This window comes from Rhincodon typus, chromosome 7 (assembly GCF_021869965.1).
Source record: "Rhincodon typus isolate 14 chromosome 7, sRhiTyp1.1, whole genome shotgun sequence".
Lineage (NCBI taxonomy): Eukaryota > Metazoa > Chordata > Chondrichthyes > Orectolobiformes > Rhincodontidae > Rhincodon > Rhincodon typus.
This window is the reverse complement of record NC_063338.1, coordinates 48,971,114-48,994,270: the sequence shown is the minus strand read 5'-3', so window position 1 is coordinate 48,994,270 and position 23,157 is coordinate 48,971,114. Positions and strand designations below refer to the sequence as shown.

Genomic DNA, 23,157 nt, shown 5'->3' with positions numbered 1-23,157 from the left:
TGTGCTCTGTTCAACCTGCTTGCGCCTGGCACACCCATAAACTCCTGTAATTTGCTACTTCCAAAAGGAGAATGTTATAATCGTTGTACATTTATGTGCATATAGATGTATAATGTTAAATTAACCACAACGGTTCTATATAGCACACAATGACAGGAAGGAATGGTTCTAAACCAAGTGCATCAAAATAAATGGTTGATTGCAATCTTCACTCTGACCATGTGGCAAGAAAAATCTTGTCTGGCTCAACTAAGTGGCCTTTTAATGGGTCTACTAGGGCAACATACATGAATTTTAAATAATTCTTGATGCAGTGTATTTGTAAAGCAGTTATGTGGTGAAACCCACAAACCTTTAAAAAGAATCATTTTGTTTTGATCCGACTTTTAAAGACTAATTGATCATTCTAACTGTAATATCCAAGGTCAAAAGGCTTTTTTCATTTTTTGCTGCTATGTCTCCAGCAACTAGTGGTCATTAATTAAAAATGATATCGATCTATGTATGAATATCACAACTGTAAATCCTCATGCCCTTTTTTTTCAGGAGAGCCCCACATGTTTCTTTATGCTATTTGTCTTTCCACTTTTAAAAGAGGTGAATGAATTAAATTAATCTGAAAGAGAAGTAGTTCTAAGAATGACTTTGTTGACATCAAACATCTTCTAAACTTGAATCATTCCTCTTACTGCCTTCTACAACTCACCTGATATCTGAATTTATCACCAGTGATTCAATGAAGAGGTTCAAAGAAAAAGGGCAATCCTTCTGAGTATGCCATCTATCTCACTCAATACTTTGAATTATGTAATTCAAAGCACAATGTACTTACACTTGCCGCTCAATGTTGTTCAGCATTTTCTCAATCTGTGATCGATGAATTTCACCATCTATCATGGCAAGGTAACTGTAGAGGAATCTAAATGTAGTGTAAGGGATTCGACCACCATCTTCACTTGAGCTTAAAATTTCAAAGGCATACTTCATGGCGTTTGTAATATTCTGTGAATGAAAAGCGAAGTTTTTGTGATTTGCTGGCAGATTACATTACATTCCAACACAAATCAACTCTAATACTGTGGCTTTACAATTCCTTTTTCTATGTATTTCCATATTTGCCACCTATGGAATAACTCCCACTTGTCAGCAATTAAGTGACCACTGAATAGACTTTCACTCAAGTTTCTCATCATGAATATATTTCCATTTCTGGTTAAATCCTAAGAAATTTGTATTGCATTTTTCCAAGTTGCAATATTATTTAGTGAATGGACTGTCTTAAACTGGGCATAATATCCAGCTACAGCCTGATTATTGTTTTGTACAGATCAATCCTTTCCTATTTTTATATTCAGAAATGAAATTAGGAAATACTGAGACCCATGAAAAGCAGTCAAAGATTGGAACTGTGTTCTGTTAATGACAACAGATCAATTGTAAATTCTAAATCTGAATTGACAGATTTTTGTTATCTAGAGATATGAAGGAATATGCAACAAAGGTAGATACTTGAATTTGATTATTTTTGCGCAAAAAAAAAACAGGTGGGAACAGGAAAAAGGTTTGTTTTTGTGTCAGAAACTCACCTTCAGTAGGAAATTGATTAAAGTTCGGTTTTTCACAGGATAAGCCCTTAATTGATATGTATTTCCTGATCATTTACAGCCAATGGGAATTTGAATGGAGCCTGGTCAGATGAAGTGGGGGACTCATTAGACACCAAAGGTAGCCATCATTGATGCTGTTTGTTGGCCTATTTGAAAGATCTGTGATCTATATCAAAATCTGCCTAGAGGAAAGTGGGAATGGTTCCTGGGAGCCAGATGCCTGACACTCAGGGAAGGGTAAACCCTTATTTCAGTGATGACAATTTGAATGGAATTCTGATGGAGAGGAGGGAGAACAGCTTTCCAGAGGTTTACAGGAGAAGGTCATTTCACCCTGCAGCACAGGTACTCCTCTACTCCGTGTTATCTTATTCTGCCTCCAATTCTTCATCCTCTCTTATCTCCAGCTCTTGTTCCTCCCCCTATGAGCTGTATCTTTCAACACCTCTCTCCATATCATGTAGAGCAGAGCAGACCTTTTTCAGAGGATATTGGAAGACAATCAAAGCACATCTCTGGAAACCTATTGACTCTTCAAAGGTTGTTCTGCTAAGCAAGTGTTAGTGGTTGTTTGGTGACTGCATTTGTTCAGTACTCCTGTAGAGCAGTCAGTGGCCATCTCTTCAAGGAATTTTTCTTATATCCTAGGATCCTTACATGAACCTTGGGGAATAGAGTGAAGATTTGAAGTAGATTACATGGCAGAGGATGAAAGGATCATAGCAACTGTGAGCAAAGCAAACACATACATTGGGAAGGCTCTTGTATTCAAAACCACTTGGACATTGAGGGTATTGAAACTCTTCTTTAGGATAAATTTCTCTGGGCAGTCATTCAGATCCCTAGTGGCCACATGGATGAAATAAATGATGCACTGCATCGGGGAATCCAGCAATTGAGGAGAAACCCAATATCCACTGTCCATTGAGGGTGTGCCTGTTGATAAATGGATGTGCTATCAGCTCTATTAAAGAGTACATCAGTGACCAACAAGATGCTGTAATTTTCCATTCCAAGTGAGACACCACCAAGGTCCACAGCTGATCCTACATGAAGGTAAAATAAAAGTTCAAAGCCACATTGAATTTAATGGCCACTGGTAAGTTCTGATGTCAGTTGCTGCCTGGTGTGAGGTTGGTGACATGAAAACAGATACCTGTGAACATCTGCCCGGAGAGTCAAAGTCTTCTGAGAAATTGTGTCTCTGTCAACTCCGGGTAGTTGCTTCCTCAGGAGCGGAGCCTGTATTGTTAGTTGGTCCTCTGTTGTGTTCCTGCTCTTCTTTCCTCTCTCATGGTCTTTTGATGCCTGACGTTTTGCCTTTCCTGTGAAGGGTGTTTCCCTTTTCACCATGGGTCCCAAAATCTGATGATTGGGCCCTCATTGGAAGCTGAAGCCATAATTCTGGATAGGTGACTGCCTGACTATCCTTGACAACTTTGTCCCTTGCTGTACTGTCCCTATGATGCCAGGGGATGGGGATTGGTACCAATGTTTTACAAAGCTCTAGTGCTGAGTTCTCATGCTCCCTGTCATCTTTAGATTGTCACTTTCTGATGGTGCAGTAAGTTTATCAGTACTTTAAAAATTGGAACTTCAGTCCCTGCACACTCTAAACACATTTTGTAACATGTTCAATTGGCCTGAAATAAGATAAGAGTTGGGCATCTGTTCTGCCGTGATGATTATTGTCAGTACCAGGATTGACTTCCTGAAACTGAAATACCTGCTGGTGCTGATACTTTTGTGGCCACCCCTAAACTCCATTCCTGACGTCAGGGACCCTGAAAGTTTAGCCCAGGAATTAGGTCACAGATCAGAAGTGATCTCATTGAATGGCGGAACTGGTTTCAGGGATTAAATCATTTCTTCCAATTCTTACATTCCAATGTATTTAATTGTCAAAGATACATGATCTAGGATTCAATTAATCTCTTTGAAGACTTCTTCTATCTCCAATCTTAATATGAAATGTTTTCTTTGACAAGATCTTTTCTCCAGACGTGATTTTTTTAACATCGTGGGTGGATTTCCATTTCCCAAAGTGTCCTGTATTCCAGTTATATAAATCGACATAGCTCTTATGTAACTTAGTGAACAATTGCCAATAATCTAGGATTTAGCAGCATACAGTTAAAAGTAAATTATAAAGTAAGGAATACTTACAGGATCAAGAATGCTGCAACCCAACGCAAAGAATTTCATCCATTCAATCTCCACGCCAAAGCCACCCACAGTCATTATGCGTCTTAGAATGTCCGGTGGCAGACCAAGATCATTCCATTTTTGTTCAATCTCTTTTGATTGTACAATTAATCTTCCATTTACCTTTAGGCAACAGATGAAAAATGATATTAATTTTACAACTGATGTACCAGAAAGACTAATGGAAATTTTATGAAATAAAATATTTGAATGAGGTCTGAATAAATCACCAATTGAATTGCAAGGAAAGGGGAATAAAGTAATTTTACGTAGCACCTTATCATGTGTTTAGGACAGGTACATCACAACAAACGATATTGTTTTATGAAATATTATAACTGTTGTATTGGACACAAAGAGTCAGCACAATTGCACCCCACAAGGTCCCACTTTAGCACCTGTTCCCATCTATTCCATCCAACAGTTGAAGTCCTATGAACACCTTATGCATCAATTTGCCCATCTAAATCAGCTTACAAGATTGACTTCAAAGTGAGTATCCTGCAGTCTATGACAGATAGAAGGCTTTTGGTTATGCATATCCTACACCAATTTGAAGAACCCCAATTGCAACGCTCAAGGAGAAGTGCATGCAGCATGTTTATATTATACTTGTGCCATGTCTTCATGTGCTTTTTCTATTTATTCACAGGATGTGTGTCACTGTCTATATGAGGCATCTCTCATTGCACTTGGGAATTGGTGCTGAACTACCTTCTTGAATTGGTGCAGTCCATGACAGGTAGGGACACTCACAATGGTGTAGGGGAGAAAGTTCCAGGAATTTGATCCTGCAATAGTGAAGGAATAATGATATATTCCGAGTATGTAGTTTGGATGGGAATTTGCTGGTGATACTGTACTCATGATTCTGTTGCTCCTGTTCTTCGGGGTGGCAGAGATGGCAGGTGCTGTCAAAGGAATTTCAGTGAGTTATGCAACTTGGAGATCGTACACACTACTGCCATTGTGCATCAGTGATGGGGAGACTGAATGCTGAAGATGTTAGGTGTGTGTTATTCAGCTGGCTGTTTTGTCCTGAATGATGTTAAACTTCTGGATATTACTGGAGGTGTACTCATCCAAGTAAGTAGAAAATATTCCATCATACTCCTGACTTGCGCATAGGCATTAAGGAGTCAAGAGGTGCACAGCATGTCACGTGATTTGGCCTCTGACCTGCTCTTATCAATAGAGTTTATATGGCTGATCCACTTCAATTTCCAGTTAAATGTAACCCCTAGAATGTTGACAGTGAGGGATTCAGTAATGGTGATACCACTGAGTATCAAGGGGCAATTGTTGGATTCTCTTTTGTTGGAGATAGTCATTGCCTCGAACTAGTGTGGCATGAATGTTATTTGTCAGCCCAAACCTGGATATCATCCAGGTCTTGCTGCATTTGGACATGGACTACTTCAGTTTCTGAGGATTTGCAAATGGTACTCTTAGGTAATCATCAGCAAATGTTTCCACCTCCCACTTTATTACAGAGGGTATGTCTTTGATGAAGCAGTTGAAGATAGTTGGGCCGAGGACACTACCCTAAGGAACTCCTGCAGAGATGTTCTGGAGCTGAGATGACTGACCCCCAACAACCACAACCATCTTCCTACATGCCAGGTATGACTCCAGCCAGTAGAGAGTTTTCCCCTAATTCCTATTGACTACAGTTTTGCTCAGGCTCTTTTATGCCACACCTGGTGAGGTTCTACCTTGATTTCAAGGGCAATCATTCTCACTTCCCCTCGAATCTATGTTTGGTCTAAGACAGTAATGAGGTCAGGAATTGATTGGGCCTGGTAGAACCCGAACTGAGCATCAGAGAGCAGATTGTTGTTAGTGTGTGCTGCTTGACAGTACTATTGAAACACCCTCTATACCTTGCTGATAAATGAAAGTAGGGTAACATAGAACATAGAACATAGAACAGTACAGCACAGTACGGACCCTTCGGCCCACGATGTTGTGCTGATCTATTATCCTACTAAGATCAAAATACCCTGCATGCCCTACATTTTACTATCCTCCATGTGCCAGGAAGTGATAATATGCCAAGTTAGATTTAGTTTTTTTTGTTTGGACGGGTATACATGGGAAAATTTCAATATTGCTGCGTATAGCTTGTCTAGAGGCATGTCTAGTTCTAGAGCACAAACATTCAGTATCATTACCAGAATGTTATCAGAGTCCATAGCCTTTGCAGTATCCAGTGCCTTCATGTTCCTTGATATCACTCGGAATGAATCAATTTGTTCGGAGGTTAATATCTATGATGCTGGGGACTTCAGGGTGAGCCCACAATGGATTGTCCTGAGCATTTCTCTTGAAGATGCTTGTAAATGTTTCAGCCTTGTCTTTTGCGTTTATGTGTTAGGTTACCCCATCATTGAGGATGGTGATATTTGTGGCGTGCTCCTTCAGTGAGTTGTTCAATTATCTCCACAATTCACAAGTGGATAAAGACAGGACGCCAGACCTTGGATCTGATCATTTAGTTGTGGGTTTGTCCTGCCTTGTCCCATCTGTTGCTTTCTGCTCTGCTGCTTGGTACCCAACTAGTCCTCTATTGTAGCTTCACTGCGTTGACACCTTATTTTCAGCTGTAACTGGTATGCCCTCCTGCACTCTTCATTGTTGTAACGCCAGCTGTTCTGAAGGGTATTGTTGAAAGCATCACCAATCATGTAAGTGTTTATATTTTATATTTGATTTATCTGGAGCAGAATTAGCAAGAATTCTTCTTGAGTTCCACAACAATCCTTTTGTTTTGTACTGCTTCTTCATTTAAATCTACATCATACTAATGACATGGAAAACTGTGTAGCTGGAGCAGGTGCTTACAGTTTTCCAGCTGAATGAAAATAAAGCCGAAACCTGAAAGCAGTTCATTCCATCTGCCACTCACATTGAGCTTGCACCATGACACCATTGCTAATGTCACACCCATTCCATGCCCAAAACAAATGACTTCTTGTATGTTCTGTGTGTTGGTTCAGGGACCAATGGGAGTGTTTTTCATCAGAATTTGAAGTACACAGTATTGTGTTTAACAACAGCTCTGCATCTGCTCCAATTAAAGCAACATTGAATCGGTTGGTTAATGTGTTTTAATGAAGGAGGCTTGTATTTTTAGAAGTTTTTTTAATAATATGCCAACAGGTTCATTTTTAAAAAATAATTTCTGTTATCAATTATGATTCCTCATTGTACAGAGCAGTATATTTCTTTTTATTGAATCGTTAAAATCTTTTTCACATACCAAGAATTCATATTAAAACATCAGTCACAGAATTATTGCCCAGTCTTTCATTTATGATTGCATTAGATAGTTTTGCTAAACTAAAACTTATAAAATTATTCAATTCGCAACATGTGGAATTTCTTCTGGTATGAAACACTGCACAAAGTAAGAGAATTGTTAATAGGTAAGCGAGTGCTAAGTTTTTGCCACTTTTTCTCCCTCTTGCTTGTTTTCAGTGCTACTGGGTCAGATTTAGTATCATGTAAATAATGCTAAATGCAGAGGAAAGAATGTTTATTTGCTGTTATAAGTTTTGCCAGTTGTTCAGAAATGTACCTATGCATAATTCTGTCATGTAACTCAGGGATGTAACAACAATGAACACATTTATCAAATCTTGAAGATGAACTGTGAGATAGCTGATAAAATATGGCTAGATCTGAATTATTCATGTGTTTTATTCTATTATGATCCTTGAGACTGCCAAATTTATGTTTCAGTTAGGCTAGGGACATGTAACATTTTTTGCTCAAAGTGGATAAAGTTTGAAATCCAGGTACTTACTAAGGAAACAAAGGCACAAGATTTCAGTTTTGGACAAACAGAATAAACTTTACTGTACAAAATTAGAACATTAGAACAAAATGCAATGATTCAACACAACTTACATTCTAACATCCAGAATTAACATGATGTAAATATGGGTGACAGACAAATGGTTTCTCAACATCCACAGAGTGTATTATATAATAGATGCAGTCAAGACAGACCCCATGGATTTTTCAGCAATTTCTCAGTCATGAGTAACACTGTTTTCCCGTATTTCTTAATGCATACTTTTGTGCTTGTCTTCTCAAAAAAATGGTTGATGATGCAGACATTGTGCTTCAAAAAAAGGAATGTGAAATATTGATTGCAGTAAAATTGAAAGAAGAAATATTAAGGGGTTTGGCATCTTTGAAAAGAGATAATCATCAGACCCAGATGAAATGTATCCCAGAGCTATTAAGAAAAGCAAGAAGGAAATATTGAAGCTTCATTTCAATCTTCTATGACTGAATATAAATATGCAAAAAGAAGTGAACAGAAGAGGACCATTCAGCCCTTTCAGCCCACTCCACCGTTCAATATGTATGATCTGTATGTGCTTTGAATTCCACATTCACATCTATCCCTGATAACTCTTGATTTCCCTGCCTATCAAAAATCTATCCAATTCTGTGTTCACCTACACCAACTTCTAAGGCAAAGAGTTTCAAAGTCGCACAACGTTCTGACAGAAAAAAAAAAGCCTCATCTCGGTCTTAACAATGCAACACGAAATTTTAAAACAGTACCTCATAGTTCTGGCCTGACCCACAAAAGAAAACATTCTATTTTGATGTCATCTACTTCAATCAAGTCAGAATTCACTCTTCTAAACACCAGTGGAAACAAGCTCAGCCCATTCATCCAATCCCCATAAGACAACCCGCTCATCTCAGATATCAATCAGAGTAAACTCAGAGTTGTCCTCTGAACAACCTCCAATGCATTTCCATCATTCCTTACATGAGAACAAACTGCACACAGTATTCAAGGTATGGTTCCCTATGTAACTGAATGCCCTATGTAACTGAAGCATACTTACTTATGTTTAATTCCTCTAATAATAAAGAATGTCATTTCACTAACCTTCTTCATTTGTGCTGTATGTGTACACTAACATTTTGTGACTCATGCACCAAATAACTAAATCTCTCATCGCTTCAGAATTCTGCCATTGTTCTCCATTTAAGTTGTACTGTACTCTTTCATTCTTCCTGCTATAGTGATCAACTTCACACTTCTACATTATACTCCATCTGCTAGATCTTTTTTCCCATTCATGCAATCTATCTATATCCATCTGCGACTTCCTTATGCCTAATTCACAATATACTTTCCTACCTATCTTGGTGTCATCTGAGATTTAGCTACAATGCCTTCGCTGTCCTCATGTAAATCATTAATGTAAATTGTATGAAGTTGAGGCCCCAGCATAGACCCCTATGGGGTTCCACTTGTCACATCCTGTGAATCAGAAGAAGATATTCACGCGTGCTTTCTGTTTTCTTCCAGCCTGTCAGTCTTCTAACCTTGCTAATATGGTACCACCATACCATGAACATTTATTTTTATGTGGCAACGTGTCAAATGTATACTGGAAGTTCACAATCCGCTTTACCCACAGTGTGTGATACTCCTTCAAGGAACTTCAATAAATTAGTTAATCATGATTTCCTTTTAACAAAATCATGCTGACTCTTCCAAATTACCTTAAGGCTTTCTTTTTCATGCATGCTGCAACAAATCTCTTTATGATTTATTCTAACACCTTTTCCACAATAAATGTTGAGCCAGCTGACCACTATTTTTTTTTTGTTTTTTGCCTCTCTCCCTTCTTGAATCAAGGACTTTTATTTGCTGTTTTCCAGACTGATAGAACTTTTCCTGAATCAGGGAATTTTGGAAATTTAATACCAATGCTTCATTAGCACTTATTTTAAGATGCCAGGGTGAAGTTCATTTGGATCCAGAAACTTGTCAGCCTATAATTCCATCAGTTTGTTTGGCAACATTTTCATGCAGAGCGTCGTGCATGTATGGAATGAGCTGCCAAAGGAAGTGATGGAGGCTGGTACAATTACAACAGTTAAAAGGCATCTGGATGGGTATATGAATAGGAAGGGTTTAGAGGGATATGGGTCAAATGCTGGCAAATAAGACTAGATCAGCTTGGGATATCTGGTTGGCATGGACAAGTTGGACAAAGGATCTGTTTCCGTGCTGTATGACTCTATGACTCTAAGCACACAGAATACTTTCTTCATTAATTGAGGCACATCGTCCAGCCATGCCAACTTAGCTCACCTAATGTGTTTCTAAGAAACAGCATACTAAATGAAAATGCACTAATGGAAATTATTTTGCGATAAAAAATTTGGTTTATGTTCTTGCCCTGGACGGAGTGTTTCCCACTATTACCACTCTGCTTATTGCAACCTTGGCACAGATACAGCAAGCAGATTCTCAAAGAAACCTGAATGGCATCTGAATTAACAGCGCACAATGGAATCTGCCAGCAATCTTTCTTATAAGAATGGAAATACTCAATCAGGACAAGGAATCATTCTGGCTGCAGTAATTGCCACACATAGTTTATGTTAGATCCGGAATCATTTTAAAGAACCAGGCTAACATGACTGTTGCAGCGTTTGCACCAGAATGATGTCAGGGATGCCTGCCTGAGCATTAGCAGTCTCCCAAACAATAAGAACCAGGCCATTGTGCTGCCAGCCACTCTCAGCCATTGACACCCACATCCACTTTGACCATGAAGATAACCTTCACCACAGCTTGGCTCCATCCCATGGGATAACATAGAGGTAAAGTGTTCCAAAGTTGCACATTCTGGTGGTCAGCAGGAGTCTGCAACTGGGCTGGAGCTCAGCAGACATGGAGTGAGGGCCAGCTACTGGAGGAGAGGGATGTCATCAGGATTGGGTACCAGCAGCTCCTTGTGAACTGTCTAGTAGTGTTTTACAAAATCTCAGGCTGTCATGAATGCTGGAAACTGAAACTAAGTTCAGTTGCAGGTTAACTCTTCTGCTGCAATAACTTACTGCTCATGTTAAATCAAAAATCAGGTTCATGGTTGACTGAGCTGTTGGAGAAAGCTCTTTAAAATCATTATAAAATGAGTATGTATTAGTTGAATATGTTCTAAACTGTGGCTATCTATAAAGTAGTGGAAATATTGTGCTAAAACTCTATAAAACGCTAATTAGGCCATTGCTAGAGTACTATGTACAGTTCTGGTCATCACAGGAAGGATGTGATCACTCCAGAGAGAGTTTGGAGGTGACTTACAATGATGTTGCCGAGAAAGGAGAATGTTAGCTATCAGTAAGTTTACATGGAATGTCTTCTTTTGAACAGAAGTGGCTGAGAGGAGATTTATTTGCCATGTATAAAATTATAAGGTGGCTAGAAAGGTCTTATCCCCCTTAACCAAAGAGATCAATAACCAGGGAGCCTGGCTTTAAAGAACTAGAAAGAAGAAATAGAAAAATGTTTTCATTTGTCAGCAATAATGGTCTGAAACTCATTTGCCTAAAAGGGTACAAAAGGAAGAAACCCTCATAACATTTAACAATTTCTTTGTAAATTAATAAAATAGTGTAATATGAAGGTGTCATTCTAATGGTGTGACTTCCAAAACTCCCATTATCTTTTTGTGCCCATGTGACCTGTTTGTCACTGCAGCACAGACTTATAGACTAGACCCCTGTGTTTATTATCCATGTGGTTGATTAGGAAGCAAATTAGCTAACAAACTACTCCTGGCCTTGGAGTTTCATATTGTAAACTCTGTGTACACCAGGCCTCTGAACCATAATGTGCGTAATGAAACTGAGGCAACCAATTGGTGACTGAGCAGAAATTGCTGACTGGTATGCAAATGGGGTGACTTTCAGTCCTCAAAATTACAGGTAGGGGTGTGATTCCTTCCTGGTTCTTCCTACCTCACTACTTAAGAATCATGAGCTAAAACAGGTAATCCACCAGCTCTAATTGAAGTCTTAATTGTCACAGCAAGGATCTTGCAAACCTGTTAAAATATGTGTCTTCTCATTTCAAAACTTTTTATTTAAAATGTACTTTTTTTAAATACTGTGTTTCGATACTATTCTAATACAGTGACAAAGTTATGTCACCTGAAAATAGGGCAATATGGCTAAAAAAAAGAGATGATCACTTATTAGGTATTTAGCTGACTGAAACCTTACAATATCTATTTCCACCGAAAGTGTTACAAGTAGGTATTGTATATTCTAAAGATGAAAAAATTAAAAGCAATTGATTCAGAGTAATTATGTACAATAAAAATAAAATTTTGTTGGAGATTTTAGTATGTTAACAAAAATAAATGGCAATGTGCTTTTGTTATGAAAGGGCTGTACGTATGTATGGTTTTAATTAATAAAATTTCTTAATTAAAAATATAAACTTGCAGACTTTGCTTTCTTACTTGTGCATGTAAGGCCCGTAATAAACCAGGTGTAAGTGTTGGTTTGCAGGGAGGTAGAGATGATGATCGTTCTTCTCTTGATTTTCCTGGACGGTATCCTCCATTTGTAAGATTACGAAAATAACTACAGAAAGAAGATGTATGTAGAACATTACATTCCGGAAAAGAAACCATAAGACTTCATAACACTTGCTTCTTTTTTAAAAGACTTAGTAGGTGAAGAACATCAAAGCTATTTTCTATTTAAACTGAAGTTAATTCACCTTTTCAGTTAAAATCATAAGAAATGTAAGGCCTTTAATACTGCTCTGCCACTCAGTAAGGTCATGGTGGATTTTCTGTCCCAAGCTATTTTTATACCCCATACATTCTCTTAATGTTCAAATCAATCTTAGTTTTGAAGTCCCAGGTTATAGTCCAACTGGTTTATTTAAAATCACAAGCTTTCGAAGCACTGCCCTGAGTCAAGTGAAGTGAAGAAAAGCATAGAGGCACAGAATTTATAGGTAGAGAGATCAATGAGCAGAGAGATCAAAAGAATATAAAAGTGACGCGAGTGGAATGCTGATAGACTGGATAATAAGTCTCTGCAGGTGATCAAAGTTGTCAGACAGTATGAGTAAAGTGTCAACATCTGAATAGTGTGGCATGGTGGCTCAGTGGTTAGCACTGCTACCTCACAGCGCCAGGGACCCAGGTTCAATTCCAGCCTTGGGTGGAGTTTGCACGTTCTCCCTGTGTCTGCGTGGGTTTCCTCCCACAGTCCAAAAAGATGTGCAGGGTAGGTGGATTGGCTATGCTTAACTTGCCCATAGTGCCCAGGGATGTTTAGGTGGGTTAGACATGGGAAATAAGGGGTCTGGGTGGGATGCTCTTAAGAGGGGTGGTGTGGACTTGTTGGGCTGAATGGCCTGTTTCCACACTGCATGGATTCTACGAATAGTAAGTGAAGGGGATGATCTATAATCCAGTTAATTGAGGCAGAGAGATAGTTACAAAAAATTAAAAATAAGGTGGTGCTGGAGACAAACCAAACGCTGGAGTGACGTGAAAGGCATAACAGTCACATGCTGAGGGTCTAACCAAAGCAATAAGTAATCCAAAACCATACAAGCTAATTAAGGTAGAGAGATCATAACAAATTATCAAGGTGATGATGTTAAAACAGGACAGTAAGTAAGATTTTATAAATAAAGGGCAGTATGGAAGGGTTACATGTAGCACGACATAAACCCAAGATCATGGTTGAGGCCGTCTTCATAGGTATGGAACTTAGCTATCAGTTTCTCTGCTCCGGGTAAGTATTCGAAGATGAAGGGTACTCTATTGGTTATGTCCTGCATCTGTCTTCTGAGGAGGCTGCAGCAGATTTTTGCTGTGGTACATCAGAACTGGCAATCAATGAGTTGAGCATCGTATCCCGTTCTTATGAGAGTGTCTTTCAGTATCTTTCGATTTCCGTTGTTTTCCTCCTCATCTGAGCAGAAACTGTGTGTAACAAGGCTTGTCGGTAGGGGATGGCTTCTTTGACATGTTTATGGTGGAAGTTAGAGAAGTGCAATATCATGAGCTTATCCATGGGCTTGCAATAGAGTGAGGTACTGAGGTATCCATCCTTGATGGAGATGATTGTGTCCAAGAATGAGACTGATTCTGAAGAATAGTCCATGGTAGATCTGATGGTGGGATGAATCTTGTTGATATTGTTGTGTAGTCGTTTCAATGACTCCTCGCCATGAGTCCAGAGGAAGAAAATGTCGTCGATGTGTCTGGTGTATAGCATTGGTTGGAGGTCCTGTGCAGCAATGAAGTCTTGTTCAAACTTGTGTATAAAAGTGTTGGGTTATTGGAGTGCAAATTTAGTCCCCATGGCTGTTCCATGTGTCTGGATGAAGAACTGGTTGTTGAAGGTGAAGACGTTGTGGTCGAGGATGAAGTGGATGAATTGTAGGATGGCATCTGGAGATTGGCATTTGTTGTTGTTGAGTACAGATACTGTTGCAGCGATGCCATCATTATGGGGTATGGTTGTGTAGAGTGCCGAAATGTCCATTGTTTCTTGTACAATGGGTTTGAAGATGTCCTCAACATAGCCAGAGAGGTTCTCACACAGGGTCCCATTGCCTGATTGCCCATTAGGATATCCAGGTGTGTTGGCTTTGTGTATCTTCAGAAGGCAGTTGAAGTCTCCTCTGCGAGAAGTACAGAGGATGAGAGTGCATAGGATATTCTGAAGGTCTGGATCAAAGGTCTTGATCAGTCTGTTGAGTTGATAGGTGTGTTCTTTGGTCAGATTGGCAGGTCGTTGTCTGTAGTGTTCCTGGCTGTTCAGTTGTTAGTATGCTTCTTTGCAGTAATCCGTTCTATTCTGTGTGATGATGGCTCCTCCTTGGTCTGCTGGTTTGATGACCATGTTGCAACTGGTTTTGAGAGCACGGATGTTGTTGTGTTGTGCTTGGGTGACGTTCTGCGCTATTGTGTAAGCACGGCTGATGAACCTGGCATTAACACATCTCCTGATAGTTTGAGTATACATGTCAAACCTCGGGCAGTGGCTTTCTGGAAGGGTCCAATTTGACTCTTTCTTCTTTGGTCACTGCACTACGGATCTCTCTGCCGACTGTTGTGGTTCGTTGGATGTCTTGTTGGGTTCGCTATTGATATCTTGGGGTTTGTGGAAGAATTCCCGGACCTTTATTCACCTGATGAATGCCTCTGACTTGGCCACAAGACCAATGGGTCCATTTTGGTAGTGGGGCAGAAATTGAGCCCTTGGCTGAGAACTTCAATTTCATCTAGCTGAAGGGTGTGGTCAGACAAGTTGACAATGGATTTCCCTGTGGTGGTACCGATTTCAAACGTGTACCAGGGCAGGCTTGGTAACTGCTGGTGGTGTGGCCAAGTTTCTCCAGTTTCCTGTTCTTGGTGTGCATGTAGTTGGCATAGTACTGTTGCCTCATCTGCTTGGCAGTGTCTTGTAGCTGATCTGCTGTATCCTGAACGCAAGCTGAGAATATGGACTCTATCTCGATTTCAAGGTTTCAGCATCTGCTCTAGAGCTGGTGTACCCTAAATATGTCAAAGAAGCCATCCTCTACGAACAAGCAGTGTGTATACACAGGATCTGCTTGGAAAGGGAGGAACACAATGGACACCTAAAGATGTTCAAAGATGCCCTCATAAGACAGGATATGATGCTCAACTCATCGATCACCAGTGCCGATGTGCCACAATGAAAAACCATAATGACCTCCTCAGAAGACAGACACAGGACATGACCGATAGAGTACCCTTCATTGTCCAATACTTCCCTGGAGTGGAGAATCTATGCCATGTTCGTCGCAGCCTTCAACATGTCATCAATGATGACGAGCATCTTGCCATCTTCATCCCTACGCCCCCACTTCTTGCCTTCAAACAGCCGCCAAACCTTAAACAGGCCATAATTTGCAGCAAACTATCCAGCCTTCAGACAACATCGAACACAACACCACACAACCCTACCACAACAACCTCTGTGAGACATGTCAGATTATCCGCATGGATACAGCCATCACGCATGGGAACACCACTCACCACGTACATGGTAGATACTCATGTGACTCGGCCAATGTTGTCTACCTTGTACATTGCATGCAAGGATGCCCTGGGGCATGGTATATTGGTGAGACCATGCAGATGCTACGACAAAAGATGAGTGGATACCGTACAACAATCGCTAGATAGGGATATTCCTGCCCAGTCGGGGAACACTTCAGCGGTCAAGGACATTCAGCTTCCGATCATCGGGTAAGCATCCTCCAAGGTTGCCTTTGAGATACACAACACTGCAGAATCACCGAGCAGAAACTGATAGCCACGTTTCATACCCATGAGGACAGACTCAACCATGATCTTGGGTTCACGTTGTGCTACATGTAACCACACCATACTGTCTTGTATTTGTAAAATATTCCTTACTGTCCTGTTTTAACACAATCACCTTGATAACTTGTTATGATCTCTCTATTTTAATTAGTTTGTACAGTTTTGGATTGCTTATTACTTTGGTTAGACCCTTGGTATGTGATTCTTATACCTATCATGTTATTCCAACCATTTGGTTTGTCGCCAGCACCACCTTATTTTTAATTTTTTGTAGTTATCTCTCTGCCTCAATTAATTGAATTATAGGTCATCCCCTTCACTTACTATTCAGCTGTTGACACTTTACTCGCACCATCTGACACTTTTGATTACCTGCAGAGACCTATTATTTCGCCTGACGACACTCCACTCACACCATTTGTATGATCTTTTGATCTCTGCCCATTGATCTCTCTGCATATTAATTCTGTGTCTGTAAGCTTTTCTTCATTTCACCTGATGAAAGCTTATGATTTCAAACAAACCTGTTGGACTATAACCTGGTGTTATGTGACTTCTGACCTTATCTACCCCTGTCCAACATCGGCACCTCCACATCAATCTTTGTTTTGATTGTACTCATTACCTGATCATTCTGCTGGAGTAGAGAATACAAAGACTCATAAGTCCCTTGAGTGAAAGAAATATTTCCTCTTAACAATCCAAAATGGCTAAAACCTTATCCTGAGACAATGCAGCCATGCAATTTGTGTCAGCACTGGGTGCTATTTCACCTCCAAAGATTGCACTAGTGGTGTACACATACTTTGGTGCGAACCATCCTGGATAAATTTTGATGATGCCATTGCTGCACCCAGATGGTCCTTCCACCATAACTATGCAAAGCAGGTAGAATATGATGCTAATTAGCACATAACACAGATTTGGTACTGGCACTGTGACTTTGGAACTCTATGCTTCTGCTAAGGCTATCGCTTAAAAATTCACAGATGTACATCTTTATTTTTCTAATTCATTTAGGGGATGTGGGCTTCACTGACTGCACCAACATTTATTGTCTATCCCTAATTGCCCTTGACAAGGTGTTGGAGGAGCTGCCTTCTTGAACTGCTGCAGTCTATTCAGTTAGGTACAGCCACAGTGCTGTTAAGTAGGGAGTTCCAGGATATTGACCCAGTGACAGAGAAGACTGGCAATATATTTCCTAGTCAAGATGGTGAGTGGTTTGGTGGAAACTTGAACATCATAGTACTGCCATGTATCTGTTACCCTTGTCCTTTTAACTTTGTGGATTTTCAAGGTGCTGACTAAGGAACATGGGTAAATTTGCACAATATATATTGTAGGTAGTACACACTGCTGTCCTGTACATCAGTAGTGGAGGGAATTGATGTTTAAGAATATGGTGCCAATGAAGTAGGCTGCTTTGTCCAAGATGGTATCGAACTTCTTGAGTCATTTTGGAGCTGTACTCATCCAGGCTAAGGAGGAGTATTCCATCATAACCTTGACTTGTGCCTTGTAGATGGTGGACAGGCTTTGGGGAGTCAGGAAGTGAGTCACTTGCTGCAAGATTCCTAGCCTCTCACCTTATCTTGTGGCCATTGTATTTATATGGCTAGTCCAGTACAGTTTCTGGTCAATGATAACCCCTAGGATGTTGATAGCGCAAGATTCATTTATAGTAATGCCAATGAATGTCAAGCGGCAATGGTTATATTGCAACTTATTGGAGGTGACCATTATCTGGCATATCCACTTGTCAGCTCAAGCCTGGACATTATCCAAGTCTTGCTGCAATTGGACAAGGACTACTTCAGCGTCCGAGGAATCAAGAATGGTGCTGAACATTTTACGATTATCGGTGAGCTTCCCTCCATCTGACCTTATGATGGAGAGAAGGACCTTATGATGAGGAGCAAGTGAGGAGATCAGGAGACATTTCTTCACCCAGAAATTAGTGAGCCTCTGGAAATCTCTGATGCAGAAAGCGATTGAGTCCAAAACATTGAATGTTTTCAAAAGGAAGTTATCTGTAATTCTTGGGATAAATGGATCAAAGGATATGGGGATAAAGTGAGAACAGGTACTGAGTGGGATAATCAACCATAAGACGAGTTAATATAGGAGAAGAAGTAGGCTATTTGGCCCAATCAGTGTGCTCCACCATTTGATCATGGCAGATATGTTTCTCAATCCCATTCTCTAGCCTTCTCCCTGTAACCCTTGATCCACTTATTAATCAAGAACCTAGATATCTCTGTCTTAAATACTCTCAATGACTTGGTCTCCACAGCCCTCTGAGGCAGATTCACTGCCCTCTGACTGAAGAAATTCCTCCTCATCTCAGTTTTAAAAGTTGTCCCTTCACTTTGAGGCTGTGCCCTCAGGTCCTAGTCTCTCCTATTAGAGGAAACATCTTCCCCAGGTCCTTGCTTTCTAGGCCTGTCAATACTCTGTGAGTTTTAGAAAGATTCCCCTCATCCTTCTAAACACTATTGAGTACAGAACCAGAGTCTTCAACTGCTCCTTATCTGATAAGACCTTCATTCCCGGGATCAATCTTATGAGCTTCGTATAGAGCTCCTCCAAAGACAGCACATCCTTCCTTAGATAAAGTTCCCTAACCTGCTCACAAAATTCCAAATGCGGTCTGACCAGAGCCTTCTACAGGCTCAACAGTATACCTCTATATTCTAGTGCTCTTGAAATGAATGCAAATATTGCATTTGCCTTCCTAAATGCTAAATGAACCTGCATGTTAGCCTTAAGAAAATCTGGAACTAGGACTTCCAAGTCCCTTTGTGCTTCAGATTTCTGAAGGCATTTTCCATTTAGAAAATTGTTTATGCCTCTATTGTTCCTACCAAAGTGCATAACCTTGCACTTTCCCACACTGTATTCCATTAGCACTTCTTTTGCCCATTCTGTTAGCCTGTCTAAGTTCTTCTGTAGCCTCCCACCTCCTCAACATTACCAGTCTCTCCAACTACCTTTGTGTCATCTGCAAACTTAACAGCATTGCCTTCAGTTCCTTCACCCAGATTGGTAATGTATAATGTGAATAGTTGAGGTCCCAATACTGAACCCTGTTGAACTCCACTACAGTCACTGACTGCCATTGTGAGAATGATTTCTTTGCTCCACTCTCTGCCTTCCACCAGTCAGCCAATCCTCATAAGACTGCTCCTATTCCCCAGTTCCTCAGCATCTATCAGATCACTTCATTGCCTGCTCCAATTGTGTACAGCATTGTATGCCAGGATGATGTGGTACACTCACCCATCAAACAGACACTGACTCTATTTATCTTGTACATTGTCCCAGCCATTTCCCAATTGCATTTTACATTTCGAGAATGTAAAGCGATGGCAGGTAGCATAGCTCATGGTAAATGTCATTAGTACTGGTCCCAACCTTGTCAACAAGTATCCCTACACAGCCTTGTTGTTGGTTGGCTCGCCGAGCCAGTTCGTTGTTTTTCTGCAGATGTTTCATTAACTTGCTGGGTAACATCATCAGTGCAGCCTCCGATGAAGTGCTGTTGTGTTTTCCCGCCTGGTATTTAAACTCTGGAGTCCGTTGAGCTGGATGACCTCACTCCTGGTTTTCCTTCGCAGTGGAGTATATATGGGGGTCGAGCTCTATGTGTTTGTTGATAGCTTTCTTTGTGGAGTACCAGGCTTCTAGGAATTCCCGTGCTTGTCTCTGCTTTGCTTGTCCCAGGATCTTGGAGTTGTCCCAGTCGAATTGGTGGTTCTCCTTATCCATGTGGATAGGGATGAGTTAGTATCAGTCGTGTCTTTTTGCGGCCAATTGATGTTCGTGTACCCTTGTTGTTAATTTCCTTCCTGTTTGTCTGATGTAGTGTTTGTCACAGTTTCTGCAGGGAATCTTGTATATGACGTCGATCCTGTCCATAGTGGGTAGTGGGTCTTTGGTTCGGGTGAGCAGTTGTCGTAGGGTTAGTGTGGGTTTGTGTGTTACTCTGATGCCCAGTGGTCGTAGGAGTACTACACGCCCCAACACACTCATCACGCTACCTTACATCAAGAACACATCTGACCTGACCACAAGACTTCTACAACCGCTGCCAGGGTGCTAGTGGTGTGCTGGGAGCTTAGTTTAATAGTTACACAGGAGTAAGAGTCACTTTTAATATTCTAATTTTGCCTGGTAACTATTAAGCTTAAGTGAATTGGAGCCCTCCAAATTCTCCGGCTTTAGGATGCGTTACAGATTTCATTGGGAAATTAAATTTCCCAGGCAATTCCCATGGAGTCTGCTGCTCTGGGGATTCCACATATATACTGCAAAAATAACTATTTAGCAATTGGAATAGCTGGGCACTCACCTCACATTTTCTGTAAAATGCAATAATTGTTGATCTTATTGCTCTTGGTGCCTGGTCTAAACCATTGCTATACACCAGATACATTGACGACATTTTCTTCCTTTAGACTCATGGCGAGGAATCACTGAAACAACTACATAGTGATATCAACAAGTTTCATCCCACCATCAGACTTACCATGGACTACTCTTTAGAATCAGTCTCATTCTTGGACACACGCATCTCCATCAGGGAAGGACACCTCTGTACTTCACTCTACTGCAAACCCACAGATAACCTCACGACACTGCACTTCTCTAGCTTCCACCCTAAACATATTAAAACAGCCATCCCCTACAGACAAGCCCTAGGCATTCACAGAATCTGTTTGGATGAGGAGGAACGAGACAGATACCTGAAGGTGTTGAAGGATGCCCTCATAGGAACAGGATACGATGCTCAACTCATTAATCATCAGTTGCAAAGTGCCACAGCAAAAAATCGTAATGACCTCCTCAGAAAACAGACACGGGATATGTCTGATAGGGTGCCCTTTGTCGTCCAGTATTTGCTGGGAGCGGAGAAACTACGCCATGTTCTTTGCAGCCTTCAACACATTATCAATGATGATGAGCACCTCACCAAGACCTTCCCCGTGCCTCCACTTCTCGCCTTCAAATAACTGCCAAACCTTAAACAGACTCTTGTTCACAGCAAACTACCCAGCCTTCAGGACAACATCGACCACAACACTATACAACCCTGTCATGGCAACCTCTGCAAGACATGTCAGCTCATCGACATGGAAACTACCATCACACGTGGGAACACCATCCACCACATACACAGCAGATACTCATGTGACTCAGCCAACGTTGTCTATCTCATACACTGCAGGCAAGGATACCCCGAGGCATGGTATATTGGTGAGACCATGCAGACGCTACACCAATGGATGAATGGACACCACGCAAGAATCGCCAGACAGGGATGTTCCCTCCCAGTGGGGAGCACTCCAGCAGTCAAGGACATTCTACCTCAAATCTTCGGATAAACGTCCTCCAAGGCAGACTTCAGGATACGCAACAATGCAGAGTCGCTGAGGAGAGGCTGATAGCCAAGTTTGGTACCATGAGGATGGCCTCAACCAGGATCTTAGGTTCATGTTGCACTACAGGTGACCCCACTATACTCTCTCTCTCTCCTCTGAAGCTGCTTGGCCTGCTGTGTTCATCCAGCTCTACACCCTGTTATCTCAGATTCTCCTTGTTATCTGTGTGAGAGAGAGAGTGTGTGTCTGAGGGAGACTGTGTGTGTTTGAGAGACAGTGTGTGTATGAGAGAGGATCTGTGTGAGAGTGCGTGTGTGATAGTGTGTTTGTGTAAGTGAGTGTGTGTGTGTGTGTGTGTGCTCCTCTGATGCTGCTTGGCCTGCTGTGTTCATCCAGCTCTACACCCTGTTATCTCAGATTCTCCAGCATCTGCGTAAACACACACACACTGTCTCCCCCCCCACTCTCACACTCACACACACACACACACACACACACACACACAGTGGCGTATTATAAATTCCTACTTAGAAATAAAACCAGTCTGACTCCAAATCAAAACACAATCAGATTCTAAACAAGGCCTCACACCTAACATTCAATGTCTGACCCAAAATGTCATCTCTTCTTTATACTGATAAAACTTTTGGTTTTCTCAGGGTAGTGACTTGAAAGAAATTTGGGGATTTACATATACATATTAATTAATTAAAACCTTTTAAATGATTAAAGATGTAACACCATCTTAGGTTTGTTTAGTACATCCTCATCACTGGTATAACCCTTTGATCTTTTACTTATAAATTCTGTGTCTGATACTACCTCTGTCACTAACACTTGAGGAAGATGTAAGACTCTGAAAGCTTGTGTTTTCAAACAAACCAGTTAGACTATACCTGGTGTTGTGTAACTTCTGACTTTGTCTACCCCTGTCCAACACTGGCACCTCCACATCATGTAAATCAGTGAAGTGAACATTCATGTCAGAAGTGATGGAGAAGTCCCTTGTCTTTTCAACCGCTATTAAAGCATAGACTGTTTTTGCAAAGGCCAAAGGCAAAGGATGAATAGAATATGATAAAAATGCACTCTTTAAAAAAGCTTAGCTTACAAATGTAACCTACTCTGTAGACCATTGGATTATATCAGCAGGCTGAGCTCTAATGCAGTCTTTAGTATATTGTTTCAGGATGTCAGGAAGTTGTGCTACAGATCCAAATTTATGCGAAGAAGGCATCCTTGCCGGTCCTATGGAAACATTAAATTGAAAATTATCTATGTGAACAAACTATTGACAACAAGAGAAATATTCTTCCCACTTACATAGCTGTATTTAAAAGTAAACATGCATTCACAAATGGGTAGATCAGTCCCTCAGGTAAAAAAACTTCATCAATAAACAGCAATTCCAGCACTTAATCAGTACTTTTCTTTCTAGAGATAATTTTGAAGGTCAATTTTTGTTCTTAGTTGATACTACTGGTGATATTTTCCAAGATGGCCACTCTTACAGCCTTATGATATTTGCCACTTCTGCCAATATGTGGTAGTGGTAAGGATTATTTGAGGTAGTTCACCTCCATCAATCTTCCTCTGTCTTTGCAATGTTTTGGACCCATCTGTTGATTGATGGTGGAGGATAGACCAACTTGGAGCATCTACAGAAAGGTGCTGAGAGACAGTAGGAACTGCAGATGCTGGAGAATCTGCGATAACAAGGTGTACAGCTGAATGAATACAGCAGGCCAAGCAGCATCAGAGGAGCAGGAAGGCTGACTTTTGGCCCGAAACGTCAGC

The 23,157-nt window shown here is 40.7% G+C and overlaps 1 protein-coding gene across 1 annotated transcript in view; it reads right to left on the bottom strand.

The window, feature by feature from the left end:
- The window catches only part of LOC109938955 (ropporin-1-like), a 44,187-nt gene that overhangs the window by 8,002 nt on the left and 13,028 nt on the right, over positions 1 to 23,157 (bottom strand). Inside the window, exons 2-5 of the mRNA XM_048599524.1 lie at positions 22,485 to 22,608; positions 12,110 to 12,233; positions 3,774 to 3,935; positions 833 to 1,002 (exon numbers count right to left, since the gene is read on the bottom strand). Of these exons, the coding sequence (XP_048455481.1) occupies positions 833 to 1,002; positions 3,774 to 3,935; positions 12,110 to 12,233; positions 22,485 to 22,597 (569 nt within the window). The 5' untranslated portion in view covers positions 22,598 to 22,608. The remainder of the gene's footprint in view (positions 1 to 832; positions 1,003 to 3,773; positions 3,936 to 12,109; positions 12,234 to 22,484; positions 22,609 to 23,157) is intronic.